This window comes from Anser cygnoides, chromosome 22 (assembly GCF_040182565.1).
Source record: "Anser cygnoides isolate HZ-2024a breed goose chromosome 22, Taihu_goose_T2T_genome, whole genome shotgun sequence".
Taxonomy (NCBI): Eukaryota; Metazoa; Chordata; class Aves; order Anseriformes; family Anatidae; genus Anser; species Anser cygnoides.
This window is the reverse complement of record NC_089894.1, coordinates 4268555-4285590: the sequence shown is the minus strand read 5'-3', so window position 1 is coordinate 4285590 and position 17036 is coordinate 4268555. Positions and strand designations below refer to the sequence as shown.

General features: G+C 53.9%; 1 protein-coding gene and 1 gene segment (V, D, J or C); one reads left to right on the top strand and one right to left on the bottom strand.

Moving 5' to 3' along the window:
- Positions 1-639: 639 nt before the first annotated feature.
- Positions 640-5774, bottom strand: LOC136786771 (T cell receptor alpha variable 26-2-like). The segment is given in 3 exon segments: positions 640-2063; positions 3272-4875; positions 5323-5774. Coding segments are annotated over 2 exon segments (528 nt in total).
- Positions 5775-9131: 3357 nt separating this feature from the next.
- Positions 9132-10047, top strand: LOC136786768 (feather keratin Cos2-3-like). The gene is made up of 2 exons (XM_066981616.1): positions 9132-9345; positions 9721-10047. The coding sequence occupies exons 1-2, from the start codon at positions 9247-9249 to the stop codon at positions 10045-10047; spliced, it is 426 nt and encodes a 141-aa protein (XP_066837717.1). The 5' UTR covers positions 9132-9246.
- Positions 10048-17036: the final 6989 nt, after the last annotated feature.

Genomic DNA, 17036 nt, shown 5'->3' with positions numbered 1-17036 from the left:
GTCTGGCCATCTCCTGGGAAGCAGGGCCTCAATACTCATAGCGGTCGTTTGGGAGGACAGATGTCTTCATAATAAGAGCTCCCCCCTTTCCTTCCTCTTTCCCAACTTTTATTGTTGAGTGTGACATCACATGGTATGGAATATCCCTTTGGTTGGTTTAGGTCAGCTGCCCTGGCGATGTCCCCTCCTTTGCCTGTGCTATTCCCTTTTTCTTTCTTGTGTTTCCTCCAGCTAATGGTATTTTAATCAGTACTGGAAGGCCACCCTTGCTGGCATCCATCTACATTCACAATCCACCCTCAAGAAAACAATTAAAGTCAAAATTTCTAGTTCGAATTTTTCATGTTCCAGACTGTGCGCATTGCCTTGTGTTCTTTTACTTGTTCAAGAAGAGTTCGGCTCCATTTGGCTCTCGAATATATCACCTAGCAACGCAAGATGAATAGACAGCTGAAAAACAAAGATTAGGAGTATTCTAATGTGAACTCACCGTGTACTATCCTAATTACAAGAGTAAAAATCACGCCCCTATACTGTGAGACCCCGGCCCAACAAGGGACCCTTCCTCTCTGAGGATGCGCAGAATGATTCTGTCATGGCAGCACTATGCTAATCATGTAACCATTCGGAGGGGTGGGGATTGTACAAACATGCAAATGTATTGAGAACGGGTTTTATGAAAGCTGAACAAAAAGTCTTAAGAGGTGCCAGGTTTGTGGGAAACCACCAGGTACCCAGACTTGCACTATTCTGAAATAAACAATCTCTTGACCTTGTGTGTGGATTGGCTCATAGTATACCGGGTAAGAAATCTGGACTTTTTACCTGGTTGTGTCTCCTCCCACCTTCACCTGCACCTCCAGCCTCCTTGGTGGAGGGTAGCGTGAGAAGCTGAAAAGTCCTCGACTTCGTCTAAGCACTGTTCTGCAACAGCCAAAACATCTGTATCTTTGGCTGATAATTCCCTTTTCAACCTTCTGTTTTCTTCCTCTAAACTTCCAGCCCATTCCTTCTCAATTTTCCACGTTGCAGCTAACAACCAGCACACTCCTTCCTTCCTTTTGTCTTTCCTTACCATACACGCATCCTTCCATTTATTAAATTCATTCCCTGAGGCATTTGGATTGTGGTGTATTGACCTTAGCCACTCCTGCTTTGCATCTTGCCATCCATTTCCAAGAAAACCCTTCCACAGTGTGGCCCATTTATCAAGGGAACCATTCCTTATTCTAACACAAGGATCCTGCTGACTACACCCAGGTCTGTCTCCCAACACTACAGAGCACTGGCAGGTTCTTTAGGGATCCTTGGCAGAAGGAGGACTGGCCACAGGTTGTGGTTATAACTAGAGATTTATTATTACATAAGAAATTACTAGAAATACTAAAAATTACTACAAAATCCTAAAGATTACTACAAATAAATTACTAGTTGAATTACTAGAGTGATAACACTAATGCCCTTTCTCACCACAATGGTGGGTGTGTCCACATGCTGGGGCCAGTGAGAGGGAGAGACAAGGGGGCAGCGGTGCACATTAACAGCCCCCTTCCACATTATGGATATTTGCCTTACTGTTGGTTATGCTAACCACACTGCCAGGCATCAGGAGCAGGGGCTGCCACTCACACCTGGCTCACCACAAGCCCCACGTGTCCTTGCTGGGCAGGCTCAGCTCAGAGCTCCATGCAAACTGTGATGAGAGGGAGCTGCTCCTCACAGCACCCGCACCTTCCTGTATAAAGCTGCATGCTGCACGCACCAGTGTGGTTTCAGAGCACACAGGTAGACAGCGCTGTCCTGGAGCTTGGCATCTTGCACGTGGAGAAGCACCTGGGAGTTCTCCACGGAGAGCACAGAGGAGATCCTCCCGGAATGCACATGAGGCTTGAACTTGCTCACCTGCAGCAAGAACTGAGGGGACTGGGTTGGGCGCTGCTGATACCAGAAGATGTAGAAAGTAGAGCTGCTGGTGGAGAAATTGCAGTGCAGAGTTGCATTGTGTCCCACCTGGATGGTGGTTTCTTGTGCAAACTGCAGCACAGAGTCCTTCTGTGCATGACCTGCAAAGCCAGAACAGCATTTCAGCACTGCTTGAAGGTGTGTCTGTTCTCCCCCTTTCTCTCCTGTGTCTCTCATTTCACCAGCTTGCTCACTGTCTCCTCTCTCCATCTCCCTTTTCACGGGTTGTAAAATGCTGAGCTAAGTACACAGGCACTCTTCTTTCTGCAGATGCTGTTTAATTCCCTTACCCAAGTCTGTCAGCTTACCGACTTTTTAGCAGTACCTCGCCAGGCTTTGAGTCCATACATACCTATCAACAATGCATGTAAGAATGCTAGGCATCTGCAAAGGAAAAATGCAGATGCTCATTCATCCCTGTACACTCGTTGCCCCTGACATCTTTCAGATCATCTCCTGTATTGGTCTGCAGCCCCTGCTCTCCCTACAGAAAACACTTGCAGTTCTTCCAGGGAGGCAGGACTCCAATTTCCCCCCTCCAGAAATGATGGGATGCCATCTTGCCCCTAGCTTGCCCTCCTGAAAGTCACATCTCACCAAAGTCTGACAGTGCCATCAAGGCTGCCAGAAAAAGCAGGACCATGTCACGCGCTCGCCTTCACAGGGTGCCCACGGAGTGCCCGGAAAGAGGGAGCTCAAGCTTGCGAGTTCACTTCCCCCTCTGCCAGCTCAAAGCAGCCTCTGAACCTCAGCACAGAGGGCGGAGCAAAGCTCTCCCCCTGCTGCTCCTTGGGGCACACCTCTGCCACAGCAAGGCTCTCAAGAGAGGGATGGGCCAGTGGTTAAAGCAGTCAGAAAGGAATCCAGCCAATCTTTGCTGTGACCCAGGTTCCCCATTGCCAGTCACAGGTTTTCCAGCACCGCGAGCTTCACACTTGTGCCGTTAGCTCACAGCTGCAGGCCTGTGAAGGCCAGGACATTTCACTTGGTCAGCGGTAAGGCAAAAGGACACCAACATGGCCACTGTGTGCTTCCCTCTTTTTGCCCCTTCTGGCAGGTGGGCAGCCCCAGCAAGGGGCAAGTGTCCCCAGTGGCCTCCCACTGCCATCCTGAACCCAGCCAGACACAGAGGCCTGCACCCAGCTCTGCTGTCAATGGAGATGGGATTGCCTGCCCCCCCTCCACCCAACCCCCTCAGGAGAGCTACACTCTCCCTCTGGCAGGGAAGGACGCCCCACCACAGCCCTCTGCTCAGCAGTCAGCACCTCTGCACACACAGACAGGAGTGAATCCTGCTATAAGGAGAGACCTTCAACGGCACTGACTAGTGCAGCAAACTCCTCAACGCCTCAGTCCTTTGGCAAGATCCAAGGTTCCAAGAGGTGTCACTAGAGGCAGTGTCCAGCACAGACATTTGTGGCATTGCCAGGACGTCATCTCAGCGCCAGAGGTGCTGGATTTGGGCTGGAACAAAGCCTGTACAACAAGCTCCTGAAACGAGACCACTGCAGAAAACGGAGGAAACCCAACGTGGCTGTTCCGATGCTCCCTCGGGCCCGTGCTGTTTAACTCCGGGCCCTGCAAGGGGACTTCCAAGCACCGGCAGCGCCCCCACGTGGCTCCGGCTGTGGCTGTGCCCCCGCCTCGCCCCCGCCCCACCTGCCCGGCCCCACGCACTGCGGGGCACCCCCTGACCCCCCCAGCTCCGCAGGCCGTTGGCTGCCTTTGCTGCAAGGGCGCGCTGCTGGCTCGTGTGTGGCTGGGTGCCTCCTGCACCCAAAACCCTTTCCTGAGGCTCTGCTTCCTCGGCAGCCAGCCCCCACCCCGCATTACTCTGGGGGTGCTTCCTGCCCAAGAGGAAAATCCTTTTCTTTGCTCCTTTGCACCATCCTGAGGCTCTGGTCAGCCCCTTTCTCCAGCCTGCCCTTGTTCTCTGAAGCCCCCTTGTGACCTACGCTGTCACCACCTGTGTGCCCCAGTTGGGGACCACGCACAAACTGGCCAAGGGTGCCCTCCTTCCGACTGCTCCTGGCCTTAATGAAAGCATTCAGCAGGACTGGATGTCTCTGGCATTGCCAGCTGCTACTCAGGCAGAAGGTGCCCTCCATGCCAAAGCTGCTGGTCAGGGCCCCTGGGAAGGGCTCCCAGGAACTACAAACATGATGCAGATGGGAAGGGAAGGAAGCTTTGCATCTCTGTGGCAAATTTCAACACCTGTCGATTTGCAGGCCTCTCTCTGTAAGCTGTTAGCAACTTGAAAGGAGCAGTGGGAGCAGGACTGTGGGGAGGTCTCTGGTGCCACACACACAGCTCATGCAGTCAGGTGTGCCCCTCCACTCGCTCGACATCGCTGGGTGTGCCGTCCTGCCCCCTCACACCCAGCTGGGTCCGACCCACACCGGACCGCCAGCGTCCTACCCAGAAAAACCGAAGGGGCTCAGTGGGGGCGGGTCAGGGCCGGGCTGGCGGGGGAACCCCCGGGGCTGCGGGGCGAGGTGGTCCCGGCGGGCGGAGCGGCAGCGCCCCCTGGGGGCTGTGCCCCTGCCTCGCCCCCGCCACACACGCCCGGCCCCGCCCGCCACGGTTCCTGCCCGGCCGCAGCCCCGGCTCCTCTCCCCGTGGCTCTCAGGGCGCAGTAATACACCGCCGCGTCCCGAAGCCGGGGCTGGGCGAGCCACAGGGCGCTGGACCGGCGGTCTGCTGCCACCGATAGCCGCCCTGCCGGGTCCGTCACATCTTTGGACCCACTATAAGCCCACACGAGGAGTGCGGGTCCTCCGACCGGGAACTGACGGTACCAATAGATGTACTCGTTTGACTGGATGTTGGGGTGTGAGCAGGTGATGTTGATGCCGGTGCCCTCGGTGGTCTGTGCCCGTGGCTCCTGCTGCACCTGGGCTCTGCCTGCAGCCACTGCCAAGAAGAAAAGGAGGAGAAAACTCAGAAAATGGCTTTTTTTTGCACTGAAAGTATCACGCAAGGGGAGAGGAGAGAAAAAAACGGCTGACAGCTGATGGGAGCATTTTCTCAGAAGAAAGCACACAAAGACATTTCTCCGGGAATGGTTATTTGGGGACCAGGTCGGAGCAGGGCTGTTTGGAAGGAGGGTCCGAGCCGAGCCAGGAGGAGAAGGGAAGCAGGCAGGAATGAGTGGGGGTGTGCCGAAAGGAGAGGAGGAAGGCAGGGAGCAAGGCAAGGTGGGAGGGAACGGCCGGCTGAGCTCGCTGGAGGCAGACGGGACGGCTGCAGAGGGAGGACAGAGGGGAGCGAGGTCCGTGAGAAGCCGGCGGGCCAGCAGCGAGGGCAGCCCCGGCCCCCCGCAGCCCCCGTCCCGGCCCCGCCGCCGGCAGCCCCGCGCACCCAGGAGCACCGCGGCCAGCCCCGCCAGCCCTGCGGCCCGGCCCTGCCGCATCCCGCCGCTCCGCCGCCCGCGCCGCGCTGCCCCCGCCAGCCCCGGCTCTGCTCCGCCCGCGGCGCCTCCTCCCCGCCGCCGCCGCCCGGCGCCGCCAGCTCCGCCCCGGGGCCGCTCGGGGGCTGGCCCGGGCTGCGAGTGCTGGGCGCCTGGGGGCGGGCAGGGCTTGGGCTGCTGCCAGCGGGGCTCTGCCCGTCCTGCAGCCCAGCCGGGACGCGGAGGCGGGTGCGGGGAGAGGCTTGAGGGAGCTCCTTCGGCACGGGAGAGGAGAGGGGATAGGAGAGGGAGTGGGAGACTTGGTGCATGGAGCAGGACATCACAGCCCTGGGGAAGATGGACACCACTTTGTTGAGGGAGACATTGTCAATGGGGTGGGTATAGAGGAGGAAATGTAGCCAGCTCTCTGCAGAAGCCATCTGCATGAGAGAGAGCGAATCCCAGAAGAAGCTGTGATTGTGTAGGGCCAGAGCAGGGCAAACGAAGGGTGAGCGCCACTTGTGCCAAGGAAGGGAGCAGGAGCTCAGACCACAGGCCTCCCACCAGACTGGAGTACTGCAGTGGGTGGCAGATGCACACAGCTTGGTCCTAGGTCATGAGTGAGAAGAGGACATCCCAGTTTAGGCCCACTAGTGGAGGCAGAGGAGCCAGAGCACACAGCTGGAAAAGTAAATTGTCCTATCTGCAGAGAAGGCATCTAAAAGCATAAGAGGCATCCTGACCAAGACGTGGCACATGTCAGTGAATGGGAGGTTTCCAAAGATAAACTACATGGAACGATGCAAGGGCTGGTTGGGCTCCACCATCATGAGTGTATTCCCAGTCTGGATCAAGAGGTAGATGGCTGAGTCCAGAATGAAGAGCAGTAGCTCTCAGCTCTCAGCCAAACCCAGCAGCAACAAAAGAAACCACTCTGTAGACCTTCCCCTCACCCCTGTGGGAAGATACCAGGGGCAGGAGGAAGGAGGAGATGGAGTTGCTGCTCAGGACTCATGGTCTTCCACCTCTTGATATCTTCTGAGGAAAAACACAGCAGGGCCTCAGCAAGCCAGGATGTTCCTTCAGAGACAGGAGAAAGTGAGATCAGAACCCTGGAGTTCAGGAGAGCAGCATTTTCTTTCTTTGCTGTGTGAACACGTACCTGTCTGTGTGTGCACAAATATACTTCAGTATGCATCCAGGAGTGTCTGTGAGTGCACCCATGAGTTCATGCATCTTTTTACATGAGCAGCAGTGTGCATGAGTGCTGTTCCCTCCACCCACTTTTGATGTCATGAATGATATCTGTATGTGATCGAGGGTCACATTGGGAATTAACAGGAAAAGTGATCTGTCAACAGCATCCCTCCAAGGCTGAGATGTGGTGACTGTGCATGTTGTCCCATGCTTCCTGAGCAGTCCGAATGAGAGGTCATCTGAGAAACCCTCCAGAGGATCACAGGCTGCACCTCCAGCACGCACGTAGTCCAACCCTGTGTTCAGAGCGGGTCTCATCTGATCAGGTTGCTCAGGATCAAGTCCAGGCAAAGTCTGAACTCTTCCAAGGATGGAGCTCCCCTAGCATCTCTTTGGCAATCTGCTCCTGGACTTGGCCGCCTTCAGGGTAAATAGGACCCATGTTCCTCTGGTTCAATGCCACTTCTGCCCAAGGTTTCAGCCCCTGCATGACTCAGCTCCAGGCCCATGAGTCACAGAAGTATGTGTGGCATTGGTTTCCCCATGCGGGACCCCTGTCCCACCCCAGACACCACTGACACTGCACCAGCAGCAGATCTAAGTAGGGCAGGGCCTGCTTGAAGAGGGCAGGATTTCTCAGCCTGTCTCCCTGTACATAAAGCTAACACCATCCTTTTGAACTCTCTAGCCATGGGGAGTGCAGCTGTGTCCTGGCCTGGAGAAGCAGGGAGGGGTGACTGGCACCACGCTCTTACACTCTGAATCTTGTGTTACAGAATTAAAATAAGGATCCAAACTGTTGTGGGCCCATTCTTGTTGGGGACTGAAATTGGCAGTGAACTTCCTAGGGTCGGGAGGCAGTGGGCTACAGATACAGAAGGCCGCATTTCATCATGTGTGCTGTGGGCACTTCTGGGCTGGGTTTGTTCTGTGATTGTTCAGCTGTTCTCAGGTTCCTTCTTGCCCTGGCTGCTCTCTGGAGCTCATGGACAGAGCAGTGGAGAATGCCCTGAGGTGACCAGCCCATTTTCTTGTGAGGGGGGCCACACAGTTCTCACAAACACACACCTTCTCTTGCACACCTGCGTGGAATCATGCAAAACTGCACCCACAGACACTTGCACAAGTCCAGCACACAGGCTGTCGTAGTTTCACACTGATGGCCAACTAAACTCCACCACACAGCTCTCTCACACCCCCTGCTGAAAGGAAGATGTGGGGAGAGAATGTGATTTAAGCTAAAGGGCTTAAAAGTTGAGATAGTGATAATGTAAATAAATGAAAAAGGAAAAAAAAAAAAAAAACAAAAAAAACCAAACAAACAAAAAAAACAATGAGCAAAGGCTGTTTGGAAACAAATTGGGAGAAAATTATTCTCCACTTCCCATCAGCAAGTAATGTGTTTGGAAGCACAGACTCAATATGCCCACCCCTGGTTTTCCTTCCCCTTTCACATCTTCACTGCTGAATGTTTGAGTACGGAATATCCCTTTGGTTGGTTTAGGTCAGCTACCCTGGTGATGTCCCCTCCCAACCCCTTGCCCACCCCCTACCTCCTGGCTTCGGGGGGCTTGGAGAGAGTCCTGATGCTGTGCCAGCACTGCTCCACTATAGCCCCAACACTGGTGTGATGGCAATGCTGTTCTAGCTCCAAGCGCAGAGCACAGCATTCTAGGGGCTGCTGTGGGGAATGTTAACTCTGTCCCAGGCAGCCCCAGTACAGGCAAGTGCCCACAAGAGAGGAACATGTGCATGAACGTGACACAGTGTGCAGCAGAGATTCTGGACAACATTTGGTCAAAGTACATGGTTTGATGTGGTAGAGAGGGGAGGTGGACTGGGAGCCTTGCAGAAGGCACTGGAGCCAGGGCTCTTGACAAGACAACGTCAGCTTTCTTGGGCCTTGCACTTAAGGCCTGAGAATCCCATTTGTTAGCCTGAGTAGCAGTGGTAAGGGAAAGTGCTGGAGTGCCCCTACTGATCACTGGTGGGTGTCATGACAGAAATAAGCTTGCATCATGTAAGGGGGAGGTGTACGATTTTATTTATTTTTTAAAACAATAAATGAAAGGCATGAAGTTATGGGAGTGAAGAAGGAATTCTCTATGGACAGGATCTGCACTGAGTGTCTTGGGAAAAACCACCCGGCTCTGTCCGATGCTGGTAGAAGGCAGGGTCACCTGCACATGAAAGGTTTACTTTCTGTCTACATTCATGTTCTTATTCCTTCTAACTAAAACAGACGTTGTCCTGTTGGGCCTTTCTTTTGGGATCCAGAAAGGGCCCTGCACAACCTCTCCCCTTATACAGACATCCCTGGGTCAGAGCAGGAGGCAAAACAGGCCAGCAGGTTTTCCCTGAGGGCAGTGTCAGGAGGGGTAGCGTCACAGGCAGGAGCTGGGTCAGCTGTAGGCAAAAGGGCCCCAAAGAGCCCCTAGGGAGTCACCCAAGATGACCTCATTTGCCTTTCCTGGACTCTTCCAGCACGTGAGCTGAGTCTTCTGCCCACACTGATGTGTGTTGCCTGGAAATACTTGGGCCTCCCTTCCTGCCACTCAGACGTTGCCTTCTTTGGGGAAAGGGCATAAAGCAGGAAATGAAAAGCAGCATCACAGGAAGGCAACACACATCCCGTATCATTAGGTGGGATGTTTTGCATGCACGAGTAGCTTGTCAGAAAACAGTCCCTGCTTCAAGGGATGCCTCTGGACATGTGGCAGCTAAGGCCCAGTATAAAAGCCAGCCCAGCTCTGTGCTCTCTCATCCACTTCTCTGGCCTTCTTCTCCTTGGGAACAAGGTGAGTGTGAAGCCCCTTCTTGTCCCCCTCACTCTCGCATGGGAGGAATCAGTTCCATGGACCTTTCAGCTGCTCTCAGCTGTGTTCCACGCCAAATCTTGGGGCTGCTGGTTGTGGGAGAGTCAAGGGGTAGAAGGTTTGTCATGGAGGAAGACTGGGCCTTTAGTATGATGGCTCCTGGGCTGGAGCCTAGAGTGTAGCCAGGCTCTGGTGGTTCTTTTTGGGCTCTGGCAGGGTGAGGCCAAGAAGCCCTGGCACATCCCTGCACAGCCTCCAGCTCACAGCACTGCCTGTGCCTTGGTTCCCTCAGGGTGTGGTGACAGGCTTTTCCTCATGCATGCCCATGTTCTGCTTCCTCCCTGCCCTCTCTCCCAGGTGAACCTCCTGCCCCCAGACATGTCCTGCTACGACCAGTGCCGGCCGTGCCAGCCCTGCGGCCCGACCCCGCTGGCCAGCAGCTGCAACGAGCCCTGCGTCAGGCAGTGCCAGAACTCCACCATCGTCATTGAGCCCTCTCCTGTGGTGGTGACCCTGCCTGGACCCATCCTCAGCTCCTTCCCACAGAACACCGTTGTGGGATCCTCCACCTCTGCTGCCGTTGGCAGCATCCTCAGCTGTGACGGAGTCCCCATCACCTCTGGCTGCTGTGACCTCTCCTGTATTACGAGCCGCTACTGTGGCAGCAGGTGCCGCCCCTGCTAAAGATGCCAGACAGTGCCCCAGACCAGGACCCTAGGAACTCAGAACATGCTGCTGGATAAAAATGGATGGAAGAACAGACTTTGTGCCGTTGTTTTAGGAGGCCCTGACCATCTCTGGTTTGTCCTGTAAAGACAGACAGGAAGGGGCCAACCTGGATTCTATGACAACATGGCCTATTTATACCTTTCCTGTTTTCCACACACTCTTTTTCTTTCTTTTCTTTCTTGCCCTCTGCTTTCCGTGAGGCCCCCAGAAACCAGCCTGGAGTGACCTGCTAGCCCCTCTCCCCTTGTGGGCCAGGTAGATTGATGCTCTGTTGCAAGTCTGACATTGGAAAAGCCGAACAGATTTTTGTCTGCTCCTGCTGTGCTACGATCTCGGGGCCTCCTCTTGGAGTCAACTCATTTCCCTCCTGAGACTTGATAAATATTTGCAGCAACCCTGAGTGTGTCCCTGTGTGGTCTTTTCCTCTGCATACAGATGGCCAAGGGAGAAAACCATTCCTCAGTGGGAATATGTTGAGGGCACTGCCTTATGCCTCTAGGCACTGGAATGCAGGACATACTGCAGCAATTCATCTTTCAGGCACTGTCTGTTGAAGCTGAGGAAGACATCCCTAGTTCTTCCACAGCCAATGGACACCAGTCCTTGACTTGTGACGTCTCCGCCTAGACAAGTGCTGTTGACATTGGAGGCCCCAGCTCTTGGGGAAGAGTGTTCCTCTTGCTTTGGGTGGAGCTGTGCTGGGGATGGAGGCTCAGACAAAGATGATCCCAAAGGATTTCAGAAACTGGGAATGGTTATTTGTCTTGGGGATGGCCCTCTATCTCTACTCCACTTTCACCTTTCCTCCACCACCTGGTCATGGGCATCATGTCTGGGCATGGAGAGCAGGTAGAGCTTCCCTGTGCATCCCTGTCACCCTTCAGCACAGCATCTGGCATGGCCCAGCTGTTGCCAAGATGTGCAGGGCTGTGGGGATCCACAAGTTCATACTGCTACCAGTCATATCAGGCCACACACTGGAGCCCTCAGTCCCTGTGAACCCAGCTCCTTTTTTATGAAGGCAGGGCAAGGACAGGGACTGATGCCTAAAAACTCATGGCTGCTCGGTCTTGCTTTCTTTTCCCCAAGCATGGATCAGCTTTCATCAGGCCCTGGAACTCAGAGGCCCCATAGGTGGCACAACCCCACCATGCTCCAGAAAAGACATTCTGTGGGTGCAGATATCCCAGTGTCCGCTGAGACATAGCAGTGAGAATGGGACCTGAGTGTGCACTCAGCAGGATCTGTGTATGGGCCCTGAATGGCACAGGGCATGCACTGGCCCAACCACAGGGCATACACTGGGGGATCTTGTCTCAGGCATCAAGCTCCTCTGTCATTCCCAGAGCCGTGAGGATGAAGTGGCCCTTGTGCTCCAGGCAGCACCGCTGCTCCCCAAAACCAGGCCAGGGCCTTCCCACATCTGCACACAGCTCGGGGCCCTGTGGTGTGGGGGTACTTTGCTTTCACACAGACTGTACATGCTGCCAGTGCCACGGGACCAAGATGGAGGATGGGGCTATTGCTCCATGGTGTGAGGGTGGGGGGACCTCTCCACAGGCCAGGTTCTCTGGGAGGCAGTGCTGGCTCAGGTGGCAGTGCAAGGGCAACAAGCATCAGAACCAAGACCACCAAAGCCCACGACAACAACAGCTCCCAGCTCTGTACTGACCCCTCACCCGGGGCCTCTGCACAAGCTCAGGCCTAGCATAGCCCTGCCCCAGCTCTGCTGCATGTGTGCCTGTGCCTGGCCTCGCCTAATCTTTTCAGCCTGGCCTGGCCAGCCTCCTAGATGGCCAGATCCATCACTGGATGGAGCCTTTAGCCAGGCCTCTCTGGGGTCTGGCCTTAGCCTGCGCCCCAGCCCCAGCTCTCACCCGGGGACCGAGACCTTCTACACATAACACATCTATTGCCTGGGTTAGAGCAATAATCAATAGGTGCTCCTGAGCCAGAATTGTCTCCTGGCTAACACTGAAGTCTGAGACGGAGGAGCACACTCACAATTTGGAGATTCACTTTTGTCTTGGAAATGACAAAATCCTTCTAGAGAACAGGTCAACTTGTTGATTCCATCTTTCCTATTCCCAGCCTGCAGCATAAGTTACCTGAGGAGAACAAGAACAACATTTTAAAAAGACATTGTCCACATAGCTTCTCGTTGTCTCTGAAAACCATAGAATAACAGAACTCTAGGATATCCTAAGTTAGAACAGACAAACAAGGATCATCAAGTCCATCTCCTCTAGCTTCACGCAGGATTACCTGCAAATGATACCACAGGTCTGAGAGTGTTGTCTGAATTCTTCTTGACTCCAGGCAGGCTTGTTGCTGTGACCACTTCCATGGGGAGCCTTTTTGAGTGCCTTAACTCACTTGCCATTCACTGCTTGGTAAAGAATATATATATTGACAGAAACGTCCTCAGAGAATGGGAACTGTGATGGGGTGGGAGGCACAAGCAGGAAATGTCTTGTGGTGAGTGAAAGACAAGGGAAAAGGGAACGTGTTTGGATACAGTCAAGGATCTTGCTCAGCATTATAGCCCCACAGGCCAGGCTCAGAAGGGGCCCAGCACCAGAGCAGAAACAGGCAATGGTGTTCCTGGTACCCCCTCTGCACCCATGCTCCTAAGGAGAGCAGGAAGCAGAGTTTCTTTCGGGGGCTGGTCACTCCCCACAGTGACAAAGGGGGGCCATTCCCCATAGCCTTCAGAGAGATGAGGAGAAGGTAATGACAGAGAGGATGATGTGCCAGCCGGGATGGTCTGTTAAGCTCAGAAGAATGAATTCAGTCCCAAAGGTCCTGTTCTCCTTTGCCATGGCTCTAAGGTTTCAGAAGGGGATGATGTCAGACTGAGGTTTCATGTTGTAATTTCAGCAGTAGTAATTTGAGACAAGGCTGAGTCTCGTGCTGCCTTCCGCGAGGGCACAGAGGAAAGAGGGCCCATGGCTGCGCCCTGCTGGGAGCTGCCTCGGCCAAGCTTTTCTTTCTCCAGGTTGCTTCAATTCTTGCTCTTGCAAGCAGACAAAAGAGTTTCTTCAAGTCTGAGGACATCAAAACACCACATTCAACATGCTTTGTGAGACAGAAGAAGCTTCATCAGCACAGCCTCGTTTCTCCTGCCTGGTCTCGGCATTTTCAGCCTACAGGACACCCAGCTTGTCCCAGACATGCAATCCCCCACTGCCGCAGGAGCTGGTCATTATGACACTGCTCCCTGTGCAGGGGCTGAGGATGATCACACATGCCTCCAGCTCCCCTGAGGAGACATAAACGAACTCAGTGGGCTGTAGGTCTTCATTTATCTCTTGCTCTGGTTGCTTACTGTGATGAACATGGAGAGCTCTTGGGCCTTTGGCACTAAGGGCTGCTCTATTTGTTCTGTCCCTTAGGCACAGGCTTTGGACAGGAACTGGCTGAAGGTCTGGAGGTAACCTGGTGGCTGGGATGCAAATCCAGTTTATTGACTGACTCATTGAAGAGAGAGAAGAACCCTGCAAATCTCTGTCAGAACTACTTCTAGGGGTCTCTGGGCTGGGCTGGCCAGGGCTCCAAGCAAGCTGCTTTAACATGGGCTGGCAGGAATTTACTCACCTTGGGGCTGAGGGGCTGAGAGCCAGCCCCTAGGGGAGTCTTATCTCCCAGCAGACTCTGCCCTATTCTGTCAGACCGGGAAGAGGAGAAAGTAGAGCCCTGCGGTCCAGGTCAGCCAGTCGGGGTCAGCCCTCTCTGCGCAGCCACAGACACCAGCCCGTTTGAGAAAGAGAATATGGCTGTCAGCTCTTGGAGTGAACAGGGGAAGCAGCGCAGCCAGGGGAGAGCTGAGGGCCCCATCCCAGAGCTCTGCCTTGCACACACACATCCCCTCCCCATCCGGGGTTGTTGCTCAGCCAGGGCAGCTCCCTGCACCAGGGTGTCACTCACAGCACAGAGGTACAAGGCGCTGTCAGAGAGCTTAACTTCCTTCAGCCGCAGAACACTGTATTTCCCATCAGTGTTCAGCTCCGTGGTAAAACGGTCCTTCTGCTTGGTGCCCTTTCCTGCTTGATAAGAAATCAGCTGAGGGGATTGTCCCTTCTTCTGATGATACCAGAGCAATGCATCAGATGTGGAGCTCTGGTATGTGCAATTGGTCTGGAAGGTGTTTCCCTGTTCCACGGTGACTTGTCTTTCTTCCTGGGTGACGGACACCTGCCCCATGGTTTCTGGAAGAAAGAGAAGGTCAGCAGCTCTGTGAGGAAATCTCCAGGCAGTCAAACAGGAGTGAATTGAGACCTGTGGGAGATAAGTCTCCCTGTCCTTTACTGGGCTGGAAGGTCCTGAGGCCGGGGCACAGCAGGGTGTTTTGGGGGCAGAGCTCAGAGCTCCCTGGCCAGAGCGGACCCTGTGAGAGCTGTGCTGTGTGCCTGCTCCTCCTGCCTGCTCTCCTTCTGCCCAGAGGACCAGGGCACAGCCTGTCATGCCTGGCTTTGTGTGCTGGGTCCAGCATCCTCCAGCAGGTTGAGGCACCCGTGCAGCTACTGGGAAAAGGTTCAACCTGCTTCCTCATCCCTGTCATCTCAGTGGCCTCTAAGTCCCACCAATATAAACAAGGCTGAGGTGAGTGGTGGCAAGAGGGAGCCCTGGCTGTGCTGACAAGCAGGAGGACATTGGAGGCCATGGCAGGAACACATCAGGCAGAACACATCAGGCAGAAGACAGACTGGACACCCTGGTAATGTCCATGGGAGGAGACCTTTCATGTCCCTGTATCCACTTGGACACAATCCAGCTGTTTCTACAAGAAAGGGAGAAATGAGGGACTGCAGAGACTGATGAAATCTTCTCTGGTGACAGTAGGTGGACCAGAAGAGAGAGGCAGAGGGAAATAGACAGAAAGTACACGAAACACAGGAGACGCGCCTCAGGTCTATCCTCTCTGTATTTTCTTCTCATTTCAAAGAATAACAGCATCTTGAAGGAACCGGTCCAAGAAGCAGAAACGGGAGCCAACATTTACCAACATTTTCCCTGTGATTCAAGAGTCGGTCCCCACATAAACATGGTAAGGCTATGAGGGCTTCCTGGGGAAAGAAGATTTATGTCTTGATTAAAAGCCAGCACTTACCCAGCAGTTGCCCCAGGAAGGCAGTGAGGACGACATACCCGCGGTGCATGCTGAGAGCGACCCTCCTGTTTGCTGAGGGAGAGAGAGTCAGAAAAGCACCTCCCAGCCCCGAGAGAACAGAGCTGCCGGAAATGACTCTGCTGGGGGAACAAGGGGAGATTCAGTGACGAGAAATGTTCTGGTCTGACTGTGCCCAAAATGCTCCCTGGGGTTTCTCCCTCCTCCAGCAGGAGCAACCATTGAGGATTGTCACAGTCAGGGGTCCTGGGAACTCTGGGGGCCACATCAGGGGAAGGGGCTGCTCTCATCTCCTCTCCCAGAGGGGTCCTCACCTCCCCAGCTACAACTGCCTTCTCTTCTGCACACGCGCTGCTTGGCCATGGCTGATGTCAGGGCAGTCTTGCCCACTGAGCTTGTTCTTTTTACCCTGGGGTCCTCTGCTCCATGAGGATGTTCCTATTTCCTGTGTGAGGAGAAGACACCTCGATTTCTTTCCCACATCCCCAGAAAGAAGGGAGGAACCATGCTACGCAGCAGCCCAGGGTTTCTGGCTGTGTCCTGTTCTGGTGGGATAACGTAGCATTTGCAAGAGGAACGGGGCTCCAGTGGGGTATGGGATGCGAAAAGCCCAGAGGGGACAAGGACAACCTGTTCCATAGGCTAAAGGGTGGGGAGTCATCAGGGAAAAGCATGTGGGTTCAGTGGGTCACGTGCACTCACACTGATGGGCCACAGAGGGCACCCACCCACGGCCACATCGCTGGCACTCTCTGCTTCCCTGATGCTTGGGCCGCCTCTATCACCACCCCTAACACCTTGTCTGGCTTGGCAGCACCTGGCTAGTTGTGTTGTCTTCCCCCATACCTCCCTCAGCACTCCTCAAATGTGGAGCTCTCAGACACCGAAAAGAATGACACTCCAAGCCCTGCAGACCCCAACTGTTCCTTTTATACCCCCCAGGCAGTGTGAACTTTCTCCCTCTCTCCAAAAAAATTTACCGCAGGAAGCAGTAAATCCACTTAACTGTGTTGTTGTGTCTCCTCCCACCTTCACCTGCACCTCCAGCCTCCTTGGTGGAAGGTAGCGTGAGAAGCTGAAAAGTCCTCGACTTCGTCTAAGCACTGTTCTGCAACAGCCAAAACATCTGTATCTTTGGCTGATAATTCCCCTTTCCAACCTTCTGTTTTCTTCCTCTAAACTTCCAGCCCATTCCTTCTCAATTTTCCACGTTGCAGCTAACAACCAGCACACTCCTTCCTTCCTTTTGTCTTTCCTTACCATACACGCATCCTTCCATTTATTAAATTCATTCCCTGAGGCATTTGGATTGTGGTGTACTGACCTTAGCCACTCCTGCTTTGCATCTTGCCATCCATTTCCAAGAAAACCCTTCCACAGTGTGGCCCATTTATCAAGGGAACCATTCCTTATTCTAACACAAGGATCCTGCTGACTACACCCAGGTCTGTCTCCCAACACTACAGAGCACTGGCAGGTTCTTTAGGGATCCTTGGCAGAAGGAGGACTGGCCACAGGTTGTGGTTATAACTAGAGATTTATTATTACATAAGAAATTACTAGAAATACTAAAAATTACTACAAAATCCTAAAGATTACTACAAATAAATTACTAGTTGAATTACTAGAGTGATAACACTGGTGTCCTTTCTCACCACAATGGTGGGTGTCTCCACATGCTGGGGCCAGTGAGAGGGAGAGACAAGGGGGCAGGGGTGCACCTTAACAGCCCCCTTCCACATTATGGATATTTGCCTTACTGTTGGTTATGCTAACCACACTGCCAGGCATCAGGAGCAGGGGCTGCCACTCACAC